We start from the raw sequence: 13665 nt of genomic DNA on the forward strand, positions 1-13665 counted from the left end.
CTCAGAGGTTCTGACTACCGCTGGCGACCTCGTAGCGGAGTGACGGCCCCGTGCGCCCCGCAGGACGACTGTAATGGGTGAAGACGCCGCGCCCCGGGCCCCTTATGCCGGAGTGGGATGGGGGAGGCCACGCGTGCCCTTCCACCTGCCCCAGCTACTTACGACTGACCACGCCGCGTTCCCCGGGGTCGCGACTCCACCATTGGCACCCTCGACCCCGGAGCGGAAGTGGGAGCAGGCCGGACCGACCCGCGGGAGCCGGGGGCAGGACAGGGCTACACGTGGCCTCTCAGGGGTCTGAGAGCCCAAGAAATAAGCGCGGGGGCGCGGGGAGTTCACGGGTCTCCAGCCCGGCGGGTGGGCTAGCGGGGTGAAAAGGTCAGCGCCAGGCGGTGGAGAAGGCAGCCCGGCCCAGAGCAGAACAGAGACAGCGTGGGGCTGGGTGGTCGGGACTGGGGTCCTGGGGCTGTGCCGCCTGCGCCAGATCCTGGCCCTGCTTCAGTCTCCGTGGTGACCTTGGGCATGAATCGCACCTCCCCGTGCCTCGGTTTACCGGTTTGCGAAGGGAATGTGATCATGATCAGATTTACTGTGAGGAAGCGAGGAGAGGGGCCATCCCATCTGCCCTTCTGAAAGTTTAGAGTATGTTGTTGGTACTCTGTTGACGCCAGCTTTACAGAAAAGAAACCTGGGGCTCAGGAGGTTTTTTTAGTAACTGGCCCATGGTGCCACAGCCAGCAGGTGGCAGAGCCGGGGTCTAGCCGATTTCCCCAGCCAGTTCCGTAAAGTTCTGTCGGTTTTCCTCATTCAGGGGACCCAGTTTACCTTTCCTTCCTCTGGGTATGCCCCAACCCACCTCACGCTCTCTCCTGGTAAGCCCCAGAGGGCAGTGTGGGAATCTGAGCCTCCCTGGGCTGTGCTGGGAGTGCTGTGAGTCCCGACACGTTGGGACACTGACGAGGCGCTCAGAAAGTGCCGGCTTCATGGATGAGTGGGTGGGTGGCTGTCTTCTAGGTCTGACATCAGAGATGAAGCTGGCTGTGCCCTGGGGACACATCGCTGCCAAACTCTGGGGCTCCCGGCAGGGCCCCCCGGTTCTTTGCCTGCACGGCTGGCTGGACAATGCCAACTCCTTTGACAGACTCATCCCTCTTCTCCCAAAAGGTAGGGCTGAAGGGAAGCCGAGGGGCAGCAGGGCATAGACTGCAGGAGAGTGAGAGGTGGGGGGAGACGTCTGACCTAGGTGCCTTCTCCTAACCCCTGTCTCTCGTCTCAGACTTTCATTACGTTGCCATGGATTTCGGGGGACATGGGCTCTCATCGCATTACAGCCCAGGTCTCCCGTATTACCAGCAAAACTTTGTGATTGAGGTCCAGAGAGTTGTAGCAGGTAAATAAGAGGCCGAGTGTATGTGTGTGTGTGTGTGTGTGTGTGTGTAGGGGTGCACTGGGGACATCCCCTGTCCTCTCTGGAGTGGGGTGTGGTAACCAGGTAGCGATCCCGGCCTGGGAGTGACCTGGGGTCTGGCCTTAGTCGTGCCACGAATTCATGGGTGACTCTGGGAGAGCTGGAGAGGGCTAGCCAAAGAAGAGCTCTATTCCTCCTGTGGGTTCCGCTCCCGCAGGGAAGCTGGGGTCCCTCTGAGCTAGTTTCCTGAGTGGGGCACCCCAGATGCTGGGGAAGGACGTCGTGACCTCAGGGACTGCAGGACAGAGGTTTGCGGGAGGCTGGGCCCATCCAAAGCTGGCTCCTTATGTTTTCAGCTTTGAAATGGAATCGTTTTTCCATCATGGGCCACAGTTTTGGTGAGTATACATTACACTTGGGCGGGCAGGGGGCTGACTGGGCTGGGGGGCTGCGAGGGAGGGAGAAAATCGGTACACCAGTACCCTGCACTTCTGGGCACTGCAAGGAGAGGGGAAGGGGTGTGCGGGCACTATGGGCGCTCTGCCCTTTGGCCTGAGGCAACTCCCCCAAGGGACATACGGCCCCAGAGGTGGCTGTCTTCCAACGTGACAAGAGAAATGTGGCCTTTTGAGTGGTTAGGTCTGACGAAGGGGCCATATGGCCCCAGGGAGGGAACCCCAAGTTTGACGGTGAATTAAGAGCCCCAGGGGGAGAGAGGAGCCAGGCCCCTAGCCTGGGGTGGGGCAGCCCTTGGGAGGAAGTTTTCGTAGGACTTCAAGAGCTGGGAGAATACCAGCCCACTCTTCTTTTGCCCCCCCCAGGTGGTATTGTGGGCGGAATGGTGAGTAGATGGCTTTGCAGTGACCACCTCTGGCCACCTTGGGTGCTCTGAGAGGTGGCGGGGGGGGGGGGGGGGGGAAGGGGGTGGTGGTTGCGGGGGAGAGCGGGAGAAAGAAGGGGAAGGCTCCAGGAAAGGAAGTGTGTCCTCCTATCACAAATTTGAAGCCAGCATTTTATGACCCAGTGTCAGTTTGCTCTGTCACTGGCAGTAATCATTATTGTGGGGAGGTTGCTGAAACTGGAGATTCCTGATGGAGTTCAGAGTTTCCACATTCTTCATCCCCAGGGAGCCCTGGAATCTAGCCACAGCAGGAGGTGGACCTTCGTCTGAGTGTGGACCTTGGGGGGAGGGGAGAGGAGGCTACCCTGAAGGGAACAAAGACACTGGAAATACCAGTGTCCCCAGGGAAAAGCTGGAGTCTCATTGCCTTCTTCCTCTCCTACTCATTGTTTCCTTTTTGGGTCCCATCAAGTATTCCTGTACCTTCCCCGAGATGGTGGATAAACTTATCTTGCTGGACGCGTTGCCATGTGCCCTGGACTATAAAGTAAGAATAAAGGCTTTCATGCGTACCGTCATGGGGGAGACCCAGGCCCCCTGGTGGTGTCCTCAGCCCTGTCTCTTTGGTGGGTACCAGGGAGATGGGAGAAGGTGGCAGAGGGTAGACAAGGGGGGATCAGAGAGGATCCCCACAGAGGACAGGGTTGTGCAGCCTATACCCCAAGGAGTGGGCAGAGAAAGGGGTTGCAGGGGTCTTTGTGATCCTTGGAAACCCTGTATGTGGCATGGCTACAGAATGCCAGATCAGTCATGAAGTGGCAGGGGACAGGGAGGGTAGGAACGGTGGATTGAGGAAGCTCTGGGGGCACACAGCTTGGCGAGGCCACCCGCATTCATGCTCAGTTGCATGCTTTTGCGCTGTGCACACACTGGACAACCGCACACAGTAGCCCTGAGTGCAGACCAATGGGAAAGTGCCGATCCCTCTCGCCGCTGCCACCAGTGACAACAAACAGTGCCGTCCCTGCATCTGAGTCCTGGCTCTGCCATTGACCTGCTGGGTGACCCTGGGCAAGCGACTTGGCCTATCCGGACCAAAATGAGATGGTTGGGCTAGATGACCTCAGAGGTGTCTGCCCCCTCTCTCACATTCGGTCATCCTGCTTCCCGAGGCCTCAGCCCCTCGGTGATGACACAGCTTTGTCACCAACTCCAGTTTCTTATCTGTAAAATGGCCACAGATGCCAAAAGGGCATGAGCCACGCTGTCTTTTTATTACCACATGCCCGATCCCAGCATACAGTAAGTGCTCAGTAAGTGCTGGTTTCATGAGTAGATGGCCTGTGGGTTAACGTGAGGATCCAGTGAGACTTGGGCTGCTTTTCCTTCTTTATCTGAGTCACCGAACAACGTGCCCCAGGATCTTCCTCCCGGGGGTCTGGGTATCTGGTCCTCTTTGTCCTGCATTCTCAGGGGGTTGGATGGGAGCGTCACTTCCCACTGCTGCTCACGGAGCCGACCGTGGGCAGGGCTGGGATGCTCTCAGAGGGAGCTGGGTTGGGAATGGGCACACTCGAAGGGGGGGGCTGGAAGCCCCAAGTGCTCCGCTCGGCAGTCTCCTCTCCACCATTTGGAGTGAGAGCATTAATTAAACCAGATGAACTTGCCGACCCTGGGTGGTGCTTGACTTCCGGGCCTACCGCTGCACCTTTGCAAAGCTCTGGCAGTTGACCGAGGTTTCCTTTCCCTTCCATCCTCCTCCAACCTGATCCCTGCGGCTGTCTGACCCCGGGGCGGGGGGGGGGGGGGGGGGGGGGGGAATGGGCTGGCCTGGCTGTGACCGAGGCAGACAACTTGCCCTGATCACAGGACTAACTAGCAGGGGCTGATCCTGTGCCCCGCCCCCTCACTGGGTCAGAAGGACTCCCGGCTAAAGGGGGTGTATGGGGGGCGGGGGAGGAGCTGGCCCCTTTTGTCTGCAGCCCAGAGTCCTGCCCACCCAGCAGAACCTGCAACCCCCCAGGAATCGGAGAACTTGCTGACCTATAAGCGGAGAATGATAGAACACACGCTACAAATAGAGGCCTCCCAGAAGCCCCAGCGAGTGCTCAGCCCGGAGGAGATGTTGCAGGGGTGAGTGCAATCCGGGGAGACGGGGCTGTGGCGGAGCCGGAGGAGCTGTGGGATACCAAGGGAGGACATCTCTGGGGCACAGAGGGGGCATCTGTCTCCTCGCAGATGCACAGCAAGCCTGTTTCTCTCTGTGCTCCCCCTGGGCACCAGGCTGCCTGGCACTCTTCAGACACCCCAGCCGGGACTTGATCTGCCTCTTAATCCTCCCCGCTCTATAGCCACGCCCTTCATGTACCAGGACCCCTCTCCACACGTCCTCTGCCCCGCTTCTTCGCCCTGTAATTCTTCCCTGGTCGTCTCTGCAGGCACCTTGCTAACTTCCCCACTCCTCCTTCCGGCCTCGGCTGGCTGCCTCTTCCGCTGGGACTCTGACTCCCCCAGGTCCAGTTGCCCTGTAGGCAACTGAAGACCTGTGGTGGTGGCCGCTGGCGGGTTGCCTTTGTCCCTCCGGCACCTGGAAGTGTCGCTGGTAGTCAGGGATCTATAAATATTTGTGGTCTAAAGGGGTGAAAATACGCACACCTACGCACACTCACATACGCACCCTGCTGATGCGAACGTCCCCACCGACACATGCCTGTGTCCTCCGTGGGGCGGCCCTCTTCTCCTTTCCATCTGACCTCCCCTGCCCCAAGACGTTGAGCGTCCCTCTGTCTTCCCCAGGTTCCTGAAGAACAACAGTCACGTGGGTGAGGAATGTGCACGGCTTCTCCTGCAGAGAGGAACCACCCAGGTGGCCACAGGTAGGGACTGTCACCCTCCAAGACCGTCGCTTACTGGCACTGTTCTTATTGAGGAGCGATAGCTAAGCTCCAGGGCTGCTTGCTCTGGACCTGGCATCACGCTAAGTGCTCAGCAAACAGTATCTCACGGAAACCCCCTGCTGCCCTATACTCACCCCCTCCAGGGCCGGAGAAACTGAGGCTCGGAAAGGCCAAGTGACTCACGCCAGCTCAGGCAGCTGAGAGTCGTCAGGTGTCTTTGGACTGAACGTTGGGGAATGTTCCAGCCATCCTGTGCTGGCCCGTGTGGCGGGTGCTGGTGTCCGAGGCTAGGGTTTGAGGCAGCGTGACTCAAAAGAGGTTTTTCAAAACGGACAAGCGGACAGGGTGCCTGGCAGGCTCAGTCAGTAGAGCACGTGACTCTCGATCTCAGGGTCGTGAGTGCCACCCCACGTTGGGCATGGAAAAAAAAAGAAGGCACGCCGTGGGGGGCTCAGTCGGTTAAGCGTCCGACTTCGGTTCAGGTCACGATCTCGCGGTTCATGGGTTCGAGCCCCGCGTCGGGCTCTGTGCTGACAGCTCAGAGCCCGGAGCCTGCTTCGGATTCCGGGTCTCCCTCTCTCTCTGACCCACCCCATTCATGCTCTATCTCTCTCTGTCTCAAAAATAAATAAACGTTTAAAAAAATAAAAAATAAAATAAACATTAAAAAAATAAATAAATAAAAATAAAATAAAGACCCCAATTTCCAACTATCCCCCTTTTACTAAAACAAATCTAATTGTAAGACAGCCTTAGAGTTTATGGGTCTGTGAATTAGTCATTTCCAATTAGAATACGGCCAGGTTTGTGCCAAGTTACCAGAACCTGCAACAACAAACCGAATGAAGCCCAGGGTGCTTCTGTTAGCACTGGTCTTCCCCCAAAAGTTGGAGGCTTCCCTGATCGACCCAAACAGCTCCCTGGTTTCCGGTTTCTTAGTCTTAGGGCCGGTCTCCTCTACTTGTGCGCGCATAAGAAGCTAATTCAGACGTATCAAGAGAATGCCATGTGGCCGTCTGAGACTCCGGTTTTCCTTAAATTTCCCCATTTAAGTAAGAAGCACTTACAAGTACAGACTCACGTGTACCACGCAGCGACTTCCTGGAGTGGCCCGTGGGGGGCTGTTAGTTTTTCGCGGGACCGTTCCCTCCTTTGAAGCGCGGTTCCCTGTGCCTTTTAGTTTCGGTTTTATTTTTAGAGTAAGGCTGAAATAAGATCTAAGGATATTAAGTGAGGCGGATCCAGGGGATGCTGCTCATGAGTGTCGCTTCCAAAGGGCCCTGAGACACTCTCTCACGTGTCTGGGTTTCTCCCAGAGAGGTCTCAGACCACCGCACGGTCGATCCTTACATGTGCCTCCCTGGCCAAGCCAATCACTAGTTACCTTACGAGATGGGCTGGAGGAATAGCCTCAGACGCTTCCGCTAGGCCGGAAGGAGCAAGTGTCCCTTCCCTTCGGAGCTGAGTGATTCAGTCTCTCCGAATTCTAGCCAGAAAACTGACCCAAGCCTCACATTAATAACATCCATTAGTATAAGGCCAACTTCAAACAGTCTGTCCACCCCACCCTCTAGGTTACAGATCACCTTTAACAGCTCGAATAAAAGTCAGGACCGTCAACTCAAATTGAGGAGGTCCGGGTATCAGGAGAGCTCACCAGAGACACCTGTGAGGTGCTGAGAAGTCAGGGGCGGGGACGAGGGGCCCGTGGGGGCACCCAGCACCGAGTCCTGAGGACCCGCCCGGGTGCACTCAGGCGAGCTGCTCTGATATCCTGCCGACCACGCCGAGACCTGTTAACACAACACGAATAAACAGGTATTTTCTCCTAGGGCATTTGCTCTTGAGGCACCTGCCCAGTGTCTGCTCGGGGCAGAAATAGAGATCATGCCTGGGAGTTCAGTGAAGCCATCCTGACCGCAGTCAAAGCTCTAAGCGTAGCTTCCCTGGGAGCCCACAGCCATTCAAAGTCCAACATTTCCTTTATCATGGTTTTCTTTTTAACAAGAGGGAGGCTCTGGCACAGTTTTCACTGAAGGATGGGGAGGTGGGGAGGAACCGCCTGAACTTGGCACTGGCTGCAGGGTGGGCCCCTGCTCAGGCTGGGGTCAGGGTGGCAACGGCAGGTGCTACTTGGCCAGCTCTTTGCTTTCTTGCCGCAGTTGGTTGAAGGGTTTTTTTTGTTTGTTTTTTTAAATTTTTTTTTTAACGTTTATTTATTTTTGAGACAGAGAGAGACAGAGCATGAACGGGGGAGGGTCAGAGAGAGGGAGACACAGAATCTGAAACAGGCTCCAGGCTCTGAGCTGTCAGCACAGTGCCCGACGCGGGGCTTGAACTCACGGACCGCGAGATCATGACCCGAGCTGAAGTCGGCCGCTTAACCGACTGAGCCACCCAGGCGCCCCTGGTTGAAGGTTTTAAGGAGTCACCGGGACCTGGTTCCGCTGGGGATGCCTGAAAACTACACATTTCTTTGGGAAAACGCCAGGAGTGTTTCAAGGTGGGATTCCCCCACTGGGTGCAGAGAGGGGACCATCTGGTGGCTGGCCTGCTGGGCATCTTCCTCTTATTCCTGGGGGTTCTTAGCCCAAGGGGTGAATATTCCCATTTTGCAGAAAGAGGGAGGGCTGGTTTCTAGAAAACAGATGCAGGAGATAACTGTCTACTCCGTGATGGTTTTCCTTCCTTCCCAAGCATATCGCGTTAAGGAGCGCCCGCCCTGGGAGAGCACGGGAAGGCAGGGGGTGGGCTGGAGCAGTCACCTGGTGAAGGTCCTTCTGGACAGCATGTGGGCTCAGGGGCAGGAGAAAGGAGGGTGGCCGGGAGGTGGGAGGTTGGAGGAGGACAGAGGGGAAGACCTCGTGGGCACGCTGAGCAACAGGTGGTGAAGGTTAAGGTGAAGGTGAAGGTGCCCAAGGTGGTGGGTGGGGACCCACTGAAAGGTGGTAGCCGCGCCCCCTGCCGCCACCACCCCGAGCGAGACTCTGCAGAGTCCAGTTCTAGAACAATCTGGAAGGTGGCAGGGGAGGCCAAGTGGGGCTGGAGTCGGGAGCTGGGTCTGGAGATGAGAGGGGAACCGAAGCAGGGGCCCTGGGCACGGAAAACGACTTTGTCTCTGTGAGGGAGAACCGTTTCTGTCCTGCGGAGCCGACACTGAGTGTGTGGGTGTTTCCCACAGTGACCGACTCTTCCAGCTGGAGGTCCTGTGTCTCACTTATCTCAGTTCTGACACGATCCACCCACAGGTTAAGGGCTCAGTCCCACGAGGCTGCCCTCACTGTGGATGCCAGTTATAAGTCCAGGCTCCTACCTGTGCTTCTGACTCACTGGCTATAAATCTGGGGTTCCCTGGGAATGCAAGCTGGTGCAGCCACTCTGGAAAACAGTATGGGGCTTCCTCAAAAAACTAAAAACGGAACTACCGTACGACCCAGCGATGGCACTACTAGGCATTTATTTATCCACGGGATACAGGGGTGCTGTTTCGAAGGGACACACGCACCCCAATGGTTATAGCAGCACTATCCACAATAGCCAAAGTAAGGAAAGAGCCCAAATGCCCATCGATGGATGAATGGAGAAAGAAGATGTGGTGTATATACACACACACACACACACACACACACACACACACACACACAATGGAGTATTACTCGGCTATCAAAAAGAATGAGATCTTGCCATTTGCAACTACGTGAATGGAACTGGAAGGTATTCTGCTAAGCGAAATTAGTCAGTCAGAGAAAGACAAAAATCATATGACTTCACTCACATGAGGACTTTAAGAGACAAAACAGATGAACGTAAGGGAAGGGAAACAAAAATAATATAAGAACAGGGAGGGGAACAAAACGTAAGAGACTCATACATATGGAAAACAAACTGAGGGTTACAGGAGGGGTTGTGGGAGGGGAGGGGCTAAATGGGGAAGGAGCACTAAGGAATCTACTCCTGAAATCATTGTTGCACCATATACTAACTCATTTGGATGTAAATTTAAAAAAAAAAATTTTTTTAAAAACAAACAAATCTGGGGTTCCTTCCACCCACTCCTCAGTTTCAGAGGCTTACAGAACTTGGGAAACCCATTTACTCCCTAGGATACAGTTCATTATAAAGGATACACCTGAGGAACAGCCAGACGGGAGAGATCCAGAAGGCAGGGTGTGAGGGAGGGGTGCGGAGCGGCCACGCGTCCCCTGGGTGCACCGTCCTCCCAGCACCAATGTGCTCACCAGCCTGGGAAGCTCCCTGAACCCCCTAGTTGAGGGATTTTTTTAACGGAGGCTTCGCCGTGTAGACATGGTCCATCATCACAGTTTCTGGCCCCTCTCCCCTTCCCAGAGGATGGGGAGGTCGACGTAAAATTTCAGGCTTCTAATCACAGGTTGACCCTGAAGCCCACCAAGAGCCCCCTCATTAGGACCAAAGGTGCTCCTATCACCTAGGAAATTGCAAGGGATTCTGAAGCTCTGTGCCAGGACCTGGCCTCAAAGGCCAAATATTAGAACAAAGGATGCTCCTGGCACCTTTATTGCTTAGATTACACAGGCTTTAGGAGCTCTGGCCAGGAGCCAGGCCTGCAGACTAAAATATCTACTTCCTATTATATCACAACAGCACAGTCTTTATTGGCTGTGGCAGGAGACGGGTGGGGGGCGGTCTAGGGTTCTGATCACATCTCCCGCATTCGAAAGTATTTTCTTACGAATTGTATGTTTCCCGCGACTTGTTAGGGATTCCAAAAGTCTTGGAGGAGGTGTCGGCTCACAAGTCACTGGCCCGGCTAGCCCGAGGGGCCCCAGCAGGGCTGGGGCAGAGCCCGCTCTGGGCAGGCCGAGCCCAGTCTCTCCTCTTTCCGGGGCTCACGCTGGCCTCATCCCTCTCAGTTCCTTCCCAGTGAAACAGGTTGTTAAGGGAGTTAAGTCAGTGCAAAGCCCCGCTGAGCAGCTGCTGGCCCTGATGTCGTGGGACCTGAGTCTGAGAAGAGCACCAAGCAGCCTTCCAGAAAAGGGCTGCTTGCTCTTGGATCTGTTCGTGGAACTCCTCTAAGGGGTATCTGTGCTGGCCTGCTGGTCTGAGAAACACATTTCTGGCCTTCGAAAGTCTCACTGTCTCATGATGGGGCGGGGGGAGCAACAGAAAAGCAGCCAGGCTGTGGGCCTGCTGGGGCCTGTTTAGGATGTGCCCAGTGGAAGCAAGTCTTGGAATAGGAGGAGGATGTGGCCAAAGAGAAGAGAAGCCATGGCCCAGGGCAGAGAAAACAGCTCGGTAGGAACCCCCAGGTACCTTGGGGGTCACCCCACCCTTAAGGTAACCCCCTTTCAAAGTTGTGTCACATCCTCTGAGCAGCTGGAGCCCAGGCCTGGAGGAAGGAGGAGGCAGCGAGCCCAGGTGGGGGCCCCGGGGTTGCCTGTGGTCCTGCACGGGCAGCGGGGGCTGGTTGTCTGTGCAGGGAGGTCATGGCCAGAGCCGAAGGTCACCCAGAGGCCTCAGCCTTGGTTTCATTAGGCCGAGATGATTACACGGTCCTCCCAAGTATTTTGAGTCCCAAATGCCTAAGAACCTCTAATAACAGTTAATCGTCTATATTTAAAACTATGTCTAAAAGTTCCATAATCTCTCTAATTAGAGGGGGAAACCTAATAATTATGGAAAAGAGCTCTCCTTAATGTTCCCATAATTGTTTCTCGGAAAGCCATTTTGTATTCAAACATCAGTTTTCCAGCAGGGAGACCTCACGCCCTTCCCCTGGTGGACCCCCCACCCATGCGTCCTGCCCAAGTACCCCTTCCTCCGGAGCTGATGGGGTGTACGAAGGGCTGGGCACGGATGCCAACCCAGTCGCCATTTTGGTTTTGCTTTTTACGTGAATATTACTTTTTCGAACAGGTGCTACGTGACGTGGTCTGAAACACAATGTACCATAAACAGCTGTGTGTGTCTCGCCGTGTCTTACCCCTTTCCCATCCTTGTGGCTCAGCTCACCCCCCCAGGATAACCCGCTTTTTAAGCGTGCTCATATCCTTCCAGTCCACCGTCAGGCTGCGGCAGAGAACCGAGGCTTGGCCAGCAGGTGGGACCACGGGTCTCCCAACCCTGCCAACCTTCTTCAACCTTCTGTCAACCTCTTTGACACTTGATGGCACTGATGCTTAGCCACTGGGTACTTCCTGGGGTTTAAAGATCACGCGATCACCTTAAGGTTCTCAGAGATGACAGCCACCATCCATCACCGTCCTGCACCGCTCTCTGGGGTGGCCCGAGGGACGTGCCCGGGTGGGCCACACTGGCCCGTGTCCGGGTGGCCGTGGCCAAGCTCTGCTGCCCTGGCTCGGTCCCAAGAGGACACGAGTGCAGGCTGAAGAAGAGCACCCCGGCTGGAAGGGCCCCGGGTCCCCAGGGAAGCCGCGCCGAGTCCCTCACCCCGACAGGCAGCACTGAGGCCCCCGTCCTTGTGCTTCCGTTCCAGGTCTGGTGCTGAGCAGAGACCGGAGGATCACTTTGGTGAGTGCTGCCATCTCCCTTTCTCTTTTGTTATCGCCGTCCCACATGCGTGGCACAATAGTCATCGTTTTACAATCACTCGTAAGTGTCCAGTTCAGTGGCGCTAAATACATTCACAATGTCCTACAACCATCATTGCCCCCAGAAAAACTCTGTCCCCACCGAACACCGGTTCTCCACCCTCCCCCCGTCCCTGGTGGCCACCGTTCTGTTTTCTCCGTATGAACTTGGCTGGTCTAGGGACCTCATCTAAGTGGAATCATGCAAAACGTGGCCTCCTGTGTCCGGCTTATTTCACTTACTGTTTCCAAAGCTCATCCGTGTTGTGGCAGGTGATGGAATTTCATTCCTCCCGTGACTGAGTAACATTCCGCTTGTCTGGATCGATCCACGCATCCGTCGATCGACACTTGTGTCCCCCTTTCGGTGACTATGAACCATGCTGCTGTGAACACGGGTTATGAATATCGGTTCGAGCCCTTGCTTTCAATTTTTTTGGATCTACACCTAGGAGTGGAATTGCTGGGTCCCATGACGATCCCGTGTTTCACCTTTTTGAGAAAACGCCAGACTGCTTTGCGCAGCGGCGACCGTCTTCGTTCCCACCAGCCACGGGCAAGGGTTCCGATTTCTGCGCCACCTCACCAGCGCACGTCACTTTCCTTTTCAAAAAATTTTCAGCCGTCCTGGCGGGTGTGAGGTGGTGCACAGCCTCTTTCAAATCGTTGGTCTCTTTGTGGCAAGGGCTGAGGTGGAGAGGGATCCCCAGGGGGGCCGGCACGAGTCGGGGCCGCACCGGGGTTTGCCCTGCACCTGGGAGACATGGAGGGACGCCGGCGGGAGGTGGCCACGGTGCAGCGGCCGCTCCTGGTCCTTCCAGGCGCCTTGCACGTGTGCCCGGGTAGTCCTCACTGCAGCCCCAGAGGAGGGACCTGTCGGCCCCCGCAGGCGAGGACACGAAGGCAGCCTGACGACTTGCCTGCGGTCAAGCAGCACCGTCGGTGGGGGCTGCACACCCACGAACGACTGAAAAACCATTACTGACACACAGGGGCCCACAGAGCAAAACGTGAACGTCAAGGCCCACCGTTGGCCACGTTGAGGGCAGACTTTGCAGCCCCATTTGTGTTTTCGTGACTATGAACGTAGACGCCGACCTATTTTAGGGCTCTTTGTTTTTGCTGTTCGTTTAGGCTTTCACATAAGTGGTTGCAAATGCTTCCGTGGATGTGGATTAACTGGAAGGGCAGCAGGAGTTCAGGAAAGGCACACTGGCGGGGGGGGGGGGGGGGGGGGGAGGGAGGGGGGCGGGCAGAGGGGGCAGTCAGAGGAGTTTCCTGGAGGAAGTGGGACGTGAGCCAGGTCCAGAGTGGCAGAATCGACCTGGGTAAGAAAGGGGAAGACTTTCCAGGTACCTGCTTACCACGTAGATAGGGGCTTAGAATAGGCTTAGAGCATGTGTTGAGACGGGGTTCCTGGTGGAGGGTGTGAAGACCAGAAGGGGAGAGAGGGGCTGCATAACACGAGGCCTGGAAGCCAGCAGCCAGCCGGAGCTGTGCGACAGGGGCATTTGCAGAAACTCCACCACAGAGGCTGTGTGGCCTTGGGCAAGCCACTTACCCGCTCCGAACCTGTCTTGTGTGCAAAAATGAAGTGCATTCATTGGTTTATTCATCCATGCAGCCGGTTAATGAAAAGCTAGGAGGTACCAGCCCCTATGCCCACCTTTGTGGGGTTGCTGTGTAGACTAGTTAAGGCCTGTGTGTTGAGCGCTCTAGCACATTGCTTTAGGTGCTCACAGACGGTGCTCTTAATGAGATTGTTTAAGAGAGTAACTTGTTTTGCACATGTGAGATGCTGTCATTAGAGGTAGGAACCTCTGGCCTCAGGTGGTCTCAGGGAGACCACTGAGAGTCGTCACCCAGGCCCAGATGTGGACATGAGGTCAGGACCAGGGCATTAGCCAAAGGGATGAGAATGTTTGACTTTTGGTTTTGATCCAACGGGGA

At 55.8% G+C, this 13665-nt stretch overlaps 1 protein-coding gene across 1 annotated transcript in view; it reads left to right on the forward strand.

The window, feature by feature from the left end:
* SERHL2 (serine hydrolase like 2) overlaps window positions 1-13665 on the forward strand; it is a 20921-nt gene continuing 7256 nt past the window's right edge. Inside the window, exons 1-9 of the mRNA XM_042993431.1 lie at window positions 1-77; window positions 1015-1164; window positions 1277-1390; window positions 1765-1806; window positions 2230-2249; window positions 2722-2796; window positions 4273-4382; window positions 5046-5125; window positions 11622-11656. Of these exons, the coding sequence (XP_042849365.1) occupies window positions 74-77; window positions 1015-1164; window positions 1277-1390; window positions 1765-1806; window positions 2230-2249; window positions 2722-2796; window positions 4273-4382; window positions 5046-5125; window positions 11622-11656 (630 nt within the window). The 5' untranslated portion in view covers window positions 1-73. The remainder of the gene's footprint in view (window positions 78-1014; window positions 1165-1276; window positions 1391-1764; window positions 1807-2229; window positions 2250-2721; window positions 2797-4272; window positions 4383-5045; window positions 5126-11621; window positions 11657-13665) is intronic.

Source organism: Panthera tigris, chromosome B4, assembly GCF_018350195.1.
Source record: "Panthera tigris isolate Pti1 chromosome B4, P.tigris_Pti1_mat1.1, whole genome shotgun sequence".
In the NCBI taxonomy this organism is placed as follows: domain Eukaryota; kingdom Metazoa; phylum Chordata; class Mammalia; order Carnivora; family Felidae; genus Panthera; species Panthera tigris.